This window comes from Eptatretus burgeri, chromosome 12 (genome assembly GCF_056783735.1).
Source record: "Eptatretus burgeri isolate ZD-2024b chromosome 12, Ebu_testis_v1, whole genome shotgun sequence".
NCBI classification, from domain to species: Eukaryota; Metazoa; Chordata; class Myxini; order Myxiniformes; family Myxinidae; genus Eptatretus; species Eptatretus burgeri.
The window spans coordinates 99297906-99313647 of NC_140972.1; the positions used below are offsets into that span (position 1 = coordinate 99297906).

Genomic DNA, 15742 nt, shown 5'->3' on the forward strand with positions numbered 1-15742 from the left:
AGGTTCTTCTCTCGCTTTCATTTCAATATTTCAATAAAATATTCAGCACCATCGATTTGCGAAGCGCCTATCATCAAATTCCCATCCGAGAGGAAGACAAACCTTACACCGCGTTCCAGGCAGGTAGACGCCTCTACCAATTCAGGAGGATTCCGTTCGGTGTCACGAATGGAGTAGCTTGCTTCCAACGAGTTATGGACGACATCATCTCAGATGAAAACCTCAAAGACACTTTTGTTTACGTGGACAATGTCACAGTGTGCGGTAAGGATCAGGGGGAACATGATATGAATCTGGACAGATTCTTGAGCATTGCTAGAAAATATAATCTGACCCTCAACTACGAGAAATGCGTATTCTCGGCAAGGTCAATTGACCTTCTCGGCTACACAATAGCCGACGGCACGATTAAGCCTGATCCTGAACGATTGCGCCCACTTCGTGAGCTACCCCCACCTCAGGACCTGCAGACAATGCGCCGGGTGATCGGCATGTTCGCTTACTATGCAAGATGGATTTCCCAATACTCCGAGAAAATACATCCCCTAGTGCATTGCAAAAACTTCCCACCAGATGCCGCTGTTGTAAAAGCTTTCCACAGCCTCAAAGATGATATCAGTAATTCCGTGGTCTTATCGATCGATAGCTCGGTGCCCTTCGTGGTGGAAACAGATGCTTCTGATCACGCGATAGCTGCTACGCTTAACCAGTCTGGGCGACCTGTCGCGTTCTTCTCGAGAACTCTCTCTGGAAGCGAGCAGAGACACTCAGCAATAGAGAAGGAAGCGTACGCTATTGTCGAAGCCCTACGTAAATGGAGACACTATTTACTGGGAAACCATTTCACGCTCGTCACGGACCAACGATCCGTGGCATTCATGTTTGATGGGAAAAATAACGGGAAAATTAAGAATGAAAAAATTATGAGATGGCGGATAGACCTAGCCTGCTATAGTTACGACATTGTTTACCGGCCCGGGAGGGAAAACCCTGCTGCAGACACCTTCTCTCGGGTCTACTGTTCGGCGACAATCAGTTGGGCTTTGCAAGACCTCCATGTGTCTCTGTGCCACCCGGGGGTAACCAGAATGGCACATTTCGTGCGCGGACAAAACCTTCCCTATTCTATCGAAGATATTAAACAAATGAATGCTTCATGCCCTGTTTGTGCTGAACTAAAACCCAGATTCTATGGCGCAGCTTCTGGCAGATTGATCAAGGCCACTTCTCCCTTCGAGAGACTAAACATCGACTTCAAAGGACCCCTGCCGACCGAGACAGACAACAGATACATATTCACTGTTGTTGATGAATATTCAAGGTTCCCTTTCGCATTTCCATGCTCGGATATGACCTCGGGCACTGTCGTGAAATGTCTGTCTGACCTCTTCGCTATGTTTGGGAAACCTTCGTACATACATTCAGACAGAGGGCCGTGTTTCATGTCGGCCGGGCTAAAACAATTCCTATTAGAGCACGGCATAGCAACTAGTCGAACGACGGGTTACAACCCACAGGATAACGGGCAGGTGGAACGATATAATGGAGTTATTTGGAAAGCCGTAACTCTGGCGTTGAAATCAAGAGGACTGGGGCCCGAGCGGTGGGAGGTTACCCTTCTCGACGCTCTGAATTCCATATGCTCTTTGCTCTGCACGTCCACCAATGCAACTCCTCACGAACGAATGTTTACTCACCAGCGACGTTATGTTGACGGCCAATCGGTGCCCAACTGGCTAACCCATCCCGGAACAGTGTTCATGAAACGCCCGGTACGACAAAGCAAGTATGAACCCATGGTGGAGGTGGTCGAACTCATCGATACTAATCCAGAGTATGCTCATGTCAGGCTCCCGGATGGCAGGGAGACCACTGTGTCGGTTCGCCATTTGGCTCCCTCAGGTACTCCTCCCGCAGGTACACCACCATCTGGCACTCCTCCCTCTGACATCCCCTCCCCAGGTGTTCCCCCCCCCAGGAACTCCACCCGAGAATGGTGGCGATGGAGCTGCCGCGTTCCACCCGAGAGCGATCGGGGAGTCATCTCCGGCACGAGTCGAGGCTCACCAAGAGGATCGGAAGCCTCCCTCAAGTGAAACCGCCATTTACTCCCGGAGAGGTCGACGGATAATACCCCCTCGCCGACTCAATCTGTAAAGGGGATTATCGGCATCCTCGATGCTCATGCTCCTATATGCTCGTTACATCATATATCGATGCTCATTACCATGCTCCTACAACTCAAAATAATCCTCACTGCTTGGCATGTATGCTTCTGTAGTTTAGATAGTTCGCGTTGCTTGAAATGTATACTCCTGTAGCGCTGAAGTAATCATGGTGCGTTAGTTGGGCCTCTAGTTACATTTTAAAGACGGGGAAAATGTGGTGAATTGAAGGACGTGACGTGTGATCACATGTCGCACGGCTCGAGCACGGAATAGATAAAGCTAAGATTCCGCTCGGTCGGGGGGATTGTCCCAGGGGCATTGTCGTTTACGGCGGCGGCTCACTTGGTGCTCGTGGAATGGTGAGAATTGAGAGTATATCGGACTCCGTGCTTATACTGATTTATTTTGCGGTGATTAAGGCCTGGTCACACCTTGACGTTTTAGCCAACGTATGCCGATTTTTGAATTTTTTTTCTAAAATGCTGGCACACGTTGAATACGTTATGGGTAAGTTTTGATAACATTGAGAGCACGCTGAAAAACACTGCCATACGTCGTTGTACGCTGGCTTTAAACGTTGTACTTTTTGGTTGTCCTCAAATTTTTTCATGCTTGAAATTTCACGACGTATGCCGGCGTATGACTCACACGTTCCGCTACGCTGGCCACAAGTTGTAGGCACGGTCTGCGATCGTTGACAGACGTCAACACATGCTACTTGTAAGTTAATCATAAGTTGAGACACGCCGAGGTAATGTTTAGCGTACCCAAAACTTATTTCTAACCTATGATTAACGTGTTGTTGGCACGTTACGCGATCGTTTCCACACATCGATAGACGTTACTTTTAAGTTACTCATAGGCTGAAAGACGTCGGTATAATGGATCGTCCTTGCGTCAGCGTCCACGGCCACGGCCAGTACACTTATTTGCAGCATTCTTCAAACTTTTCTTCGGCATGACGAGGATGTTCACACTTCGATGTCTAGCTTGGCTATGATTCCAATTGTCCATCGGCAGCGTCTATTTAAAATAGTCGAGTTTGAGCGTTTTAACACGTTCAGAAGAAACGCTTCAAATTTACAAACCCCAGCGTCAAAAAACAAAGGCGAGTGACAGCAATTTAAATCGTTCATTGTAAACAATGAAACTAGCTGAGTGGTACCGTTTAAAAGTCGTTGAGTGTAAAAAAAATCCAATTGTTGAGCGCAAGCGTCTACTTTCAATAGTGGAGATGCAGCCATTTAAATCGTTGAGTGGCAGCCTATGAACCTACCCGTGGACACGCGGACGCAAGGACGATCCATCATAACCTACACCCTCCCCCTCACACCCACCTACTACTGCCAACATGAACAAACTACTACTACTACTAATACTAATACTGATACTGATACTGCTGACATGGACATCGACTCAAAAAGGACTCGAAAACACTGTTGGGTTCCCCTTTTATGAACACCATTTTTATATACCAATTCCCAAAACCGCTGGGAACACGTCTTTATATGGCAGTTGTAACCTAGAAACACGTTAATTTTTTATTTTTTTGTCGACCGGAAGACGTCATTGGAATACGTCTACATACGTCGATGTGTGTTGGGACTACGTAAAGAATTGGTTCAAAGCACGTCAAACATAAGTTAGAAATAAGTTTCGCGTAAAAAAGACATTACCGCGACGTGTTTCGACTTATGAGTAGCTTATAAGTAGCGTTTGTGGACGTGTGTAAGCGTCCACATATCGTGTGTAAAACTTATCCCCATCGCATGCAGAACGTGTGTCATACGCCGAGTACGTCGTAAAATTTTGAACATGTTTAAAATTTCTTGACGTACTCTACTTACTACGACGTATGATAGCGTACTTTAGCGTTCTACTCACGTATACCAAACTTACTCATACCGTATTTGACGTGCCCCCAACGTTTTAGACACATTTTTCTTAGGTCGGCATACGCTGGCAAGATCGCCAAGGTGTGACCGCGATGTTGACACTTCCATTTCTACGGCAGTTATGATTCGAATCGTTGTGCGTCAGCCTTTTAATAGGCTACGTCACGACATCGTCGGCGATGCGTGCAACGCGCTATGCCGAAGTTAGACTATCGTTGGGCATCGGTTGTGTAGGTCGACAACAGGTTCAGCATTCGTTGGTATAAGTTATCTATAACACAACGAAACGTTCTGTGTCCATTACTAATATGTTATGCATACGACCAACTCGTTATGAATACGTCCGAATCTTAAAAAAAAAACATCAAAAGTTCAACGTCAGCCAGCGTTTTACATACATTTTAATACGTTGCCATCGCTGGCTAAAACGTCAAGGTGTGACCGGGCCTTTAGTTGCACTTGTATACCTTACTGCTTATGTACTCCTTGCTGCACCTGTATTCCCTGGTGTGCCGGAAGAAGCAGCTTCAATCAAATGGAATAAAGCCTACACTCTGAAGGTTCTTCTCTCGCTTTCATTTCAGCCCCCACGTGCTCGCTTGCGAGAGTGAAGTCCCGGTCCGGAAACGCACGCGGTGGATTTGCCGATCCCGCGGACGGACAAAGTTTAGGCAGGATTATGGATTTGGACCGGACGGGTTCTCCACGCGATCGTGTGTGTTAAGCTCCAACGGGCAAAGCACATGTGTTCGCGTGGGGAACCCCTCGAGACGTGGGGCTTGTGTTTTTTTTATGCGCACGGTGACGTCATGGTTGCACGCGGGGTTGGAATCCGGCAGGAGGGGTATCCCTGCCGGATGGTACCGTCCAAGGAGGGACGAGGTACACTTGCAGCTGCATGACGTCACGGGCAGGTGCAAAGTGCGCGAGCTGTGAGTTGCCGCGCTGGTGCTGCGCATGTGAAAAAAAAAAAAGCAAGCCTCACTTTCGGGTGCACAGGATTCCCGGGCAAGGGGTGGAAGACCCCCTTACCAGGGCACAGGATGGAAACTAGTTAGGGGGAAGGGTTAGCTTAGCTCGACCGGCTCCATGGGGCAGGGGTAAGTCCTCATGGGGCCCGTGGAATGGATTAGTTAGAGGGATTGTTCGTCAGATTTAGGTTGGGAAATTGATTAATGAGATTATTTGGAGACAGTGACTGACAGTGAGTGTGTAGAGGGGACGTAGTTTAGCTACGTAGTGTTAAAAGGAACGTGCTGTAGTGTAAGGGACGACGTGGGAGCACGAGGTAGTTAGAAGGATGGCAGAATTCAGCGGGGTGTGTGTTGAAGAGGAGTGAGGTGAGTACATGATGAGTGAGTGAGGCCAGCGGGTCTGTGTGTATGGAGCGAATGGGGACTGCATGGTGCGATGAGTGATTGGGGGGAGGAGTGACTCCCGCCCAAGGGACCCCGGGGTCAGTGTAGAGTGAGTTAGCTGGGTTAGTCAAATTGAAAAATGGAGGTCGTTTTGTTGTTGGTGGGAGTGTAGGCTCGAAACCCGTTTGGAGGGGTGCAGGAGCCCTGTTGACGGGCTGGGAGCGTGGCTGCGAAAGGTGAGTATCGCTGAGTGGGTACCCCGGGCACCAGGCTAGTCGGCCGTAGTAGGCCAAGGGCCCATGGGGGGCCGGGATAGCGTAGTGGGCACGGGTGCGTCTGCTTGGTGCGGGGGCCTGGGGCGCCATTAGCCGCGTGGGCAGTGTTGTGGGCACAGGGTGACCCTCGGAAAGGGGCCTGGGAAGCCAGCCTGCCACGTGTGCATTTCAGGGGAGGTGCCATGGGGGGCACTCCCCGGTGTTTAGGGAGCTGGTAGGCTCGGAGGCAGTGTAGTGCCCGGGGGTGCCATAGCTGGAGATTCGGCAGAGGGTCGTGCCTACCAAAGGGAGCCACGCGTCCCAGCCATGAGACCGTGTGAGGGCACGGAGAGAAAATTGGGGGGCGAGGCCCGAAATTGTGAGGACACCAACACAGGCGACGGGAATCTGGGTTGTTAGAACCAATAGTTTAAGCGAGAGGCGCTTGTTGGAAGCCCCGGGGTAGCTTAACAGTTAAATGGTTAGGGTAGATTAGGAAGTGTACCCCTCCGCACCATCCATCCCTTCGCTCTCGTTGTGGGCCGCTGGACCCACTTTGTGTTATAGATCGCTGAACTCTGGGGAGGCCATCCTGAGGCTTAGATTGGGCCTCGACACAGGACGCTAGCTCTCCCTTGTTCCCCTCCGGGAAGGGCACGTAGGGGTTGGGAGTAGGCTAGGTGACAGGATAGGTTAGCCGAACAAGGACAGTACAGGGGGTTAGGGGACGATTTATAGTGGGGAAGTAGAAAAGGAAATAAAACAACAACAAAAAAAAAATTGGGGTTTGACAAATTAAGGGAGTGGGTATAGACAGTGACAGGCAAAGGCGATAGGTTGGGAGGGAGACCGTAGGGTAGGTCCGAGCTCGCCTTCCGAGTGGCCAGCACCACCGCACTCCCTCCACCAACCTCCACTGAACGGCGAAGGCTGGCCAGCTTCATCGGCAGCTGTTGTTTTGCTGCAGGGCCTGTGCCAGCTGGATCGGCTGCAGCTGCTGTGCTGCAAGGCCTGTACCGGCCGGATCGTCTGCAGCTGTTTTCTGCAAGGCCTGTGCCGGCCAGTTCATCTGCCGGCTGTGTTTGCCTGCAGCGGCCTGGTTCTGCAGGCTGTGTTTGCCTGCTGCCTTTGCCATGCCATGCCCACTGCCCCTGTTCACCAGCCCCGTTCAATTTTTGCTTCGCCCCTCCCCCCCCTGTTCATTTCCATGTGCGCCAGGATCAAGGCAACAGTTTGCAAGCTGCGAGAACTGCCCTGTTGGCAGCTACAACACGGGCCTGCAGTGGCGGCCCGTGCACCGTGTTTGCGCCCATCCATCCATTGTGCTCATTGCGTGTGCCACTTGAGCTGGCACGGAGACTGCGTTTGTGCAGCCCATGCACAGTTGTGGTTCACTGGGTTCATTTCAAAAGGGAAGGCCTTGGACTGCATGTGAGCAGCCGGCCACGTTCCCTGTCACCTGCATTGTTTGAGCCAGAGACTGCGTGCGAGCAGCCTGGCTCCCTGCTAACTGCTTTCTTTTTGCAGAGACCATTGATCCTGGGCCATGGTTTAGTGTAAAATTTGTAAGTCAAGGTTAAGCTGTACTGTAAATATGAGTGCGCCCCCTGCATGTCTGTCTTAGCGCCGGCAATTTTATTTAAGTCGTCCGTGTGAGTGGGTTTGTTTAGTTAGTTACTCAGCCCTCAGGTTATTTATTTTGGGGACACGAATACCATGAATGTCGCACTCAGGGATCCATAGGTAAAATGTACTAGGGGAGAACTACACATGATGGCACACGAAAATTTGACGACTCGGGACGAGTCTGTAAAAAGGGGAGGGGGTAGTGTTGTGGTTGACGAAATTCGCAAACCACCATTCAGGTCCCGTAGGTGAGATATCCCTGTAAGTATATGTGTAGTAGCCCAAACCCGTTGTTTAGAGGGAATAAATGTCATTCATTCGGGCTGCGACCCTTTTAGATAGCCGTTTTTCTTTTACTATCTTTATTTTGGACCAACCGCCATTACTACCACCACAACCACCACCACCCGCATCTCGACAACCACAGCCACATTCTCCAGAACTGCCTTCACAACATCCACCTTCTCCACAACCGCTTTCACACACCAACCACCAACCGCAACGCCGCTTCACAACAACAGCAACGCCAACAGCCACGACCTTTACCGTCACATCTCGCTTTCGCAACCATTGCATCACCGCCATTCCCACGCCACTTGTGGGCACCGATCCTGGACTCGTACAGGGCGCGCACCGAGCAGCGGGTGCAAAAACACCAGCCTTTCCGAGAAATCGGATCAAGAATGATTCACGCCCACTTCTGTTCCGTCCTATCAGCGAGCGTGGGGCGATTTGGCCCCGCCTCCAGGCGCGTCGGAGTATAATCGCTGTATGCAGATTCGCGGATCAAGAATGATTCACGCCCACTTTTCCTCTGTCCAATGGGGAGCGTGGCTCCGCCCCCGAGCCATTCCTGATCCAAAAATCTGCATATGGTTTCTCCTGTCGCACTATAAAGCGCCGAGCGCGGAGCGAATCAGGGCAGTTGGACGGAGTTGAGGAGTTGGGAAGAGTTGAGAGCAGTTGGAGGGAGTTGAGAAGAGGAAAGAGTTGGAGAGTTGTGGCGGCGGCGAAATCAGTCGAGAGAGTGTCTGTCGGGGTCCGGGGAGGCTGGAGAAGCCAAGGATCTTTGTGGAGGTCTGCGCTCGTGTCAGAGTCGGGGAGCTGCGGAGAGGGGAGGCCGGTAACGCAACCGAGGTCGCAGTGGAGTCGCTCGTCGCGGGACCCAAGCCAGCCAGATATCCTCATTCCCCCGAGCATCAACAACCCCCTCCTGTTTTATCCCCGCGCTGAGATAGTGTGAGAAGGGGGCCCCGTTCCCACCCCATTCCAGGCAGTGCCAGCGAGGCCCGCGGAGTCGGGGCGCCGCTGCCATTTTGCGGCTCATCACCAGACGGGTAGGCTCGACGCGGTCTCGGCCCCAGGCCCGTCTGCCCCCTTGTCGATGAGGGTGGCCCCTTTTTCTTTTGCTTTGGAGTATATGTGTTGTCGGCGCCGTCTGTGAAGTAAAACTGTATAAGTGTTGCCGTGTGCTCGGTAGTCGGTAGTAGATCTGCATTGTGTCTCTTTTGTTGCATTTGCTTTTTGTGCAGAATTGTCGTGTTACTTTTACATTTGCTTTTGGTGCATAATTGTTGTGATTGTATATGTGTGCTTTCCGTTTGCCGCGGAATAAATGTGCTTTATGTTGAACTGTTTCTCCCGTTTCGCTTCGTCTTTTCTCTAATTGAATCTCCATCTTACTTCACGTAAAGGGTTGGTCGTGGGCTAAATACGCCCGATAATTAATCGGAACCGTCGAGGTTGACGATAACACCGCTCGGTTATCCCGATAGTACGGAACGGGTCGCTTAAAATGGCCCGTGTCCGAAGTCGACCTGCGGCGAGGTGCGATCGCCCGGTCTACCCTCCGTGTGGGTACTTAGGTAGGTCGAATTTGGCGAACAACCCTATCCCACGCGGGGGGCCGATTGGCACGATCGTGGTGAGGCCGAAAGGCCCACTCGTGACTAGTTCCCGGCGTTAGTCCGAGAGGGTCACGACGGGATTGTCCGTCCGGTGGGCGACGTGCCGCGATTCGAGTTACGTGGCCGTTCGCACGCCGGCGGGCGCGAATCCGCAACAATATTTATATTCGTGATTACAAACATCGCAGTACGTTGTCGTCACCATATTTATAGAATAAAACTTTGCTTAAATTAAAATTTTCATGATGAAAATTTCGTTTAATTTATAGGTGAATCTGTGCTTAAAACCATTTTATCCTCCAACTTTTTTCACTTTATAAATACAATGTTTCAAGACACAAAAGACAAGTTTCAATCAATATCTTCATTTGTTAAAGATGCTGAGAAATATGTCAAGGATGTAAAATTGAACAAAGATAAATATAACAACTATTGGATAAAAAAATTATGGCGAATAATTTGAGTTCTTCAGTGGAAGGGCTTTTAGTATACCTGGAAGAACATCAATTAAAGTATCTCCAACAAAAGTTTCTCCTCTCCTTCTGGCAATATATTCAAAACTAGAAAAAGCAATGAAACAAGAAAAGGTTTCAAAAAATAAAATCCTTATGGATGAAGCTCTAGAAAGAAAAGATAAGACCATCTGTAATATGTGAGGAGAAATTTGTATTTTTTTCAACAACCCTAAAGATGTAAATCCTGATGAAATAAAGGATGTTAATATATCAGGTGAAATGACATTTCGTTCAAAAGTAGCTAAGGATCATTTTAAAATTACCTTTAATATAAAAAATGTTGTCATTGAATCTGGTAATGAAAAAAAGTATATAGATATCAATGGTAATGTTGTTTCTACAAATTAAATATGAGTCAATATTCAACTGAAGATTTTGAAGATTATGAGAGTGATTATGATAGTTATGAAAGTAGTTTTATAGACGATTCCGAAGATGAATTTTAGTTTCAGCAAGGTTTTACTTTATAAATATGATAGATTTTGAGCCTCTTGAATTCTCTGATTCTCCATATGACAAATTTGAGAATTGTCCTGCGTGTGATAGAGTGGGATTAAACACAGAGTCAAAAGCCGATAAACAATGTATATTCTGTGATTATCTTCTAATTAATGATAATAAAAAATATAAAAAGGAAAATAATTCTTTTAGATTTACACCAAAAATGAATTACTTGACAAGATTGATTAGATAAATGAATGTAAAGTATGAGGAAGATAACACACCTTTCCTTACAAGGGAAGAAACTGAACGTGTTTGAGAAATGTAAGATAAAATAGATAAAATAATGTTTTGAGAAGATAAAATAATGGATTATCTTGAAATTAAACCCGAACTGAGAATAAAATATAGAGTTTTTAAAAAAGCCAATAGTAAATTAAATGACCTGTTTTCCAAATATAAATGATTTTTTACCCATTTGGGAAAATAAGATAAAATTTAACAATCATAAAAATCTTCCAAATTCATGAAGATGCCTCATAGTTGGTTCAAGCAGATGGGGAAAAACCTGCTTACTTTTGAGGATGCTCCTGACTCCCAACTTTTTAGATTATGATAATTTAATAATTTTCACAAAGTCAAGTTTTCAACCAGAGTATCAAGTACTCTCACAAGGTTTTAATGCTGGTCTTCAAAAAGAAGATATAATCGGTTTATTTAAACTTCAAAAAAACCCGAAATGATTATAACATTGAAGATATAATACAACTATTTTGTGATACAGAGAGTTGTAAAAAGAAAACAAAACCAATAACTTGTATTCTTAGTGATAATACGGATGATATGCCATCTCCCCAAGATTTGGATAAATCAAAAAAGAACCTCGTTATCTTTGATGATTGTGTTAATGAGAGAAACCAAATGGTAATGGATAGCTACTACACAAGAGGGAGACGTTCTTCTTGTAATTGTATTTATCTTAGTCAATCATACTTTCAACTTCCTCGTCGTTCCATCAGAAACAATGCTTATACTTTTATTTTATTCAAGTCAAATTCAATAGATATAAACAATTTTTGGAGAGATAATCGTTCTACATTATGTGGTAAAGAGGAATTTGGGGATTACATGAAGCACACAACTGAAAAAATATAAACATATTGTTGTGAAACAAGATGAGATATTAAATGATATTTTCCAATAAATCAATGGATGTGAAAGAAAGAGCAAGAAGATTTAAGGAACATCAAGAGTTGGTTTCAAAAGTTGTAAAACAACAGGAAGACATATAGAAGAAACGCGGACAGAAACTAATGGGTGAAGAAGCATTTGAAAGAAAAAAAGAGAAAAAATTTTTAACCACTTTTAAAAACTTCTAAAGAAAAAAATTATAGATGTTTCCACAGTTCCCACAATAGAATATTCTCCGAAAAAACTTCAAATGATAAAAGATTTCAGTCAAATGATGGAGGAAGAATTAGAGCATATAGGAGAATTAGAATATGATGATGAAGGATTATTTTAACAAATGAAAGAGATTAATCGAACCCTGATTATATTGTGAATGCTCTTCAAAACAATGAATATTCAGCGGAATCAAAAACCAAAGCAGGTCTCATTCCAACAGAACAACCAGCAATATTTCATCTTGTTCAAGAAAAGATATTGATATTTAATCATGAATTAAGGTTCTTGAGTTCTGCTCAACCCCCCGTTAAATTAACCCCCAGATTAATGTTTCTTCTCACAAAAGATGGAAGACAAGCTTCAACTGTGAGGTATGAATCAAAGTATATTAAAAAAACTATTGGATATGAAAAATAATGATGAAAGAGTATATATTGATCTGCTGAACACTCTTAATTATAGGGTTAGTATTTCTGGTAAAAGTAGGAAGAATGAGAAGGAGAAACACATTATTCAGGCTTTAAGTATCCTTGGTTCAGGTGTTAGTTTTCTTCCAAATGACCCATCACAATTAGTTCATAGACTTATTGCTGTTCGGTAGAAAGAAGGCTGGAAATAACAATTGTTTTAATGAAGCATCAGCCATTTTAGACCTGTTGATGAACATGAAAATAATTGATAAATATCAATATAAAGACATTTTATCTCATATTAAATAAGATGAGAAGCACAATCCTTCGTTTTAATTTCACAACAAGCGACCACACATCTTCATTCCCATACCCACTACAACTTGACCCAACAAAAGAATATGAGGCATCTTTATTGTCCATGGAAACTTATAATACCTTATTTAATATCACCGAGAAAAATGACAAGTTTAGTTATAATCCGGGAAATGGATACAAATTGATAACAGTTTCACCCGGAGCATATGAGATTTCTCAAATATCTTCCGAAATTGTTCGTCTTATGAAAGAACAGGGTGATGAACCAAAAAAATATTGTTATAGATATTCAAAAACATACTTCAAAATCAACGATTTTACTTAAAAATAACTACAAGGTTGATTTCACAATTGATAATTTATTTAGAGAGTTATTGGGTTTCTCCTCAAAAAGGATTGAAACTAATGGGATGTTTTACAGTGATGATGTCATTCAAATATACTCAGGAATAAATTCGGCATTTATTCACTGTGATTTGATTGATGGTGCTTATAATGATGGAATAAAAACAAATACAATATTTTCATTCAGCACACACTCAACCCCAATTGGTTATAAATTCAATATGGAACCCAAAAATTTGGTTTATCTCCCTGTGTCAGGAAAAACCATACAGAGAGTAAATTTTAGGATAACCGACCAAGATAATCGTATGATTTATTTTCATGGAGAAGTGTGTGTGTTTATGTGTGTGTTTATGTGTGTTTGTTGTGTTTGTGTGTGTGTGTGTGTATGTGTGTGTTTATATGTGTGTTTATGTGTGTTGATGTGTTGTTTGTGTGTGTTTATTTGTGTTTATGTTGGTGTTGTGTGTGCGTTTATGTGTGTGTTAATGTGTTTATCTGTGTTTATTTGTGTGTTTGTGTGTGTGTGTTTATGTGTGTGTTTGTGTTTGTGTGTGTTTGTGTTTGTGTGTGTTTGTTTGTGTTTATGTATTTGTGTGTGTTTGTGTGTTCTCTGTGTGCTTGTATGTGTGTATTTGCGTGTGTGTGTGTGTGTGTGTGTGTGTTTATGTGTTTGTATTTGGGTATGTGTTTGTGTGTGTGTGTGTGTGTGTATATGTTTTGTGTTTTTCTGTGTTTGTGTATGTGTGTGTGTGTGTTTGTGTTTGTGTGTGTGTGTGTGTGTGTGTGTGTGTGTGTTTGTATTTATGTGTTTGTTTGTGTTTGTGTGTGTGTGTGCTTGTGTGTGTGTGTGTGTGTTTATATGTGTGTTTGTGTGTGTGTTTATGTGTGTTTGTGTGTGTGTTGATGTGTTTGTGTTTGTGTGTGTTTATTTGTGTTTATGTTGGTGTTATGTGTGCGTTTATGTGTGTGTTAATGTGTTTATCTGTGTGTGTATGTGTATGTGTGTTTATGTATTTGTGTGTGTGTGTGTGTGTGTGTGTGTGTGTGTGTGTGTGTGTGTGTGTTGTTGTGTGTTTGTTGTGTGTGTTCTGTGTGTGCTTGTATGTGTTTTTTGTGTGTGTGTGTGTGTGTGTGTGTGTGTGTGTGTGTGTTTGTTGTGTGTTTGTGTGTTCTGTGTGTGCTTGTATGTGTGTATTTGCGTGTTTGTGTTTGTGTGTGTGTGTGTGTGTTTATGTGTTTGTATTTGGGTTTGTGTGTGTGTTTATGTGTATGTGTGTGTGTATGTTTTGTGTTTTTGTGTGTTTGTGTTTGTTTATGTGTGTGTATGTTTGTGTGTTTTTGTGTTTGTGTGTGTTTTTGTGTTTGTGTGTGTTTTTGTGTGTGTGTGTGTGTGTGTGTGTGTGTGTGTGTGTGTGTGTGTGTGTGTGTGTGTGTGTGTTGTTTTGTCTGGTTCTTTCTTGGGACTCATGTGCAGTAATTGGTCTTTCTTTTGATTTCGGGAGTATATAACGTGGCTCGTGTGGTAAATTCACCCTCTCTGCTCCTCCTCCGTGTAAAACATTGTTGTTTGAAGTGAACATATTTCACATTCAGCATGAAAGGATATTACAGTAATAGTTTCGATATCAGCCCATATTTTGAGGTTACATGGGAAGAATCTCTCAAAGCACGACTTGCACCTCTTTCCTTCCTGTCGCGGACGCCGCGCCCATCACATGTCCGTGTCATGTCATCTCCGCTGAAGTGAACATTTTTCAGGAATGGATCGTTGGTGTCCCACAGCGAAAGACACCCTGGGCGTCGGTAAGAACGGAAGTGGTTGTTGAGGAAAATTGGAGAAGGGAGATCAACGGGTCTGAAGAGCAGTTTGTGGACTTGGGGACTTTCAGTTTAATCCGCGGCTTGTGTCTGTCTCCTCGAGGAGATGGGCTCCGTGTGGTGGGTGTGCCCTCGAGGGGATGGGGTCCTTGTAGTGGGTGTGCCCTCGAGGGGATGGGGTCCGTGTGGTGTGTGTGCCCTCGAGGGGATGGGGTCCGTGTGGTGGGTGTGCCCTCGAGGGGATGGGGTCCTTGTAGTGGGTGTGCCCTCGAGGGGATGGGGTCCGTGTGGTGTGTGTGCCCTCGAGGGGATGGGGTCCGTGTGTTTGGTGTGCCCTCGAGGGGATGGGGTCCGTGTGGTGGGTGTGCCCTCGAGGGGATGGGGTCCTTGTAGTGGGTGTGCCCTCGAGGGGATGGGGTCCGTGTGGTGTGTGTGCCCTCGAGGGGATGGGGTCCGTGTGGTGGGTGTGCCCTCGAGGGGATGGGGTCCGTGTGGTGGGTATGCCCTTGAGGGGATGGGGTCCTTGTAGTGGGTGTGCCCTCGAGGGGATGGGGTCCGTGTGGTGTGTGTGCCCTCGAGGGGATGGGGTCCGTGTGTTTGGTGTGCCCTCGAGGGGATGGGGTCCGTGTGGTGGGTGTGCCCTCGAGGGGATGGGGTCCGTGTGGTGGGTGTGCCCTCGAGAGGATGGGGTCCGTGTGGTGTGTGTGCCCTCGAGGGGATGGGGTCCGTGTGGTGTGTGTGCCCTCGAGGGGATGGGGTCCGTGTGGTTGGTGTGCCCTCGAGGGGATGGGGTCCGTGTGGTTGGTGTGCCCTCGAGGGGATGGGGTCCGTGTGGTGGGTGTGCCCTCGAGGGGATGGGGTCCGTGTGGTGTGTGTGCCCTCGAGGGGATGGGGTCTGTGTGGTGGTTGTGCCCTCGAGGGGATGGGGTCCGTGTGGTGGGTGTGCCCTCCAGGGCATGGGGTCCGTGTGGTGGGTGTGCCCTCGAGGGGATGGGGTCCGTGTGGTGGGTGTGCCCTCGAGGGGATGGGGTCCGTGTGGTGGGTGTGCCCTCGAGGGGATGGGGTCCGTGTGGTGGGTGTGCCCTCGAGGGGATGGGGTCCGTGTGGTGGGTGCGCCCTCGAGGGGATGGGGCCCGTGTGGTGTGTGTGCCCTCGAGGGGATGGGGTCCCTGTGTTTGGTGTGCCCCCGAGGGGATGGGGTCCGTGTGGTGGGTGTCCCCTCGAGGGGATGGGGTCCGTGTGGTGGGTGTGCCCTCGAGGGGATGGGGTCCGTGTGG

General features: G+C 46.5%; 1 protein-coding gene across 3 annotated transcripts in view; it reads left to right on the forward strand.

Annotated features, from left to right (window-relative positions):
- Positions 1-14308: 14308 nt before the first annotated feature.
- Positions 14309-15742, forward strand: part of LOC147016229 (dedicator of cytokinesis protein 1-like) — a 235709-nt gene continuing 234275 nt past the window's right edge. For all 3 annotated transcript variants that reach the window (XM_085849067.1, XM_085849068.1, XM_085849069.1), the window contains exon 1: positions 14309-14450. In XM_085849067.1, coding sequence (XP_085705193.1) covers positions 14408-14450 — 43 coding nt within the window. In that variant the 5' untranslated portion in view covers positions 14309-14407. The remainder of the gene's footprint in view (positions 14451-15742) is intronic.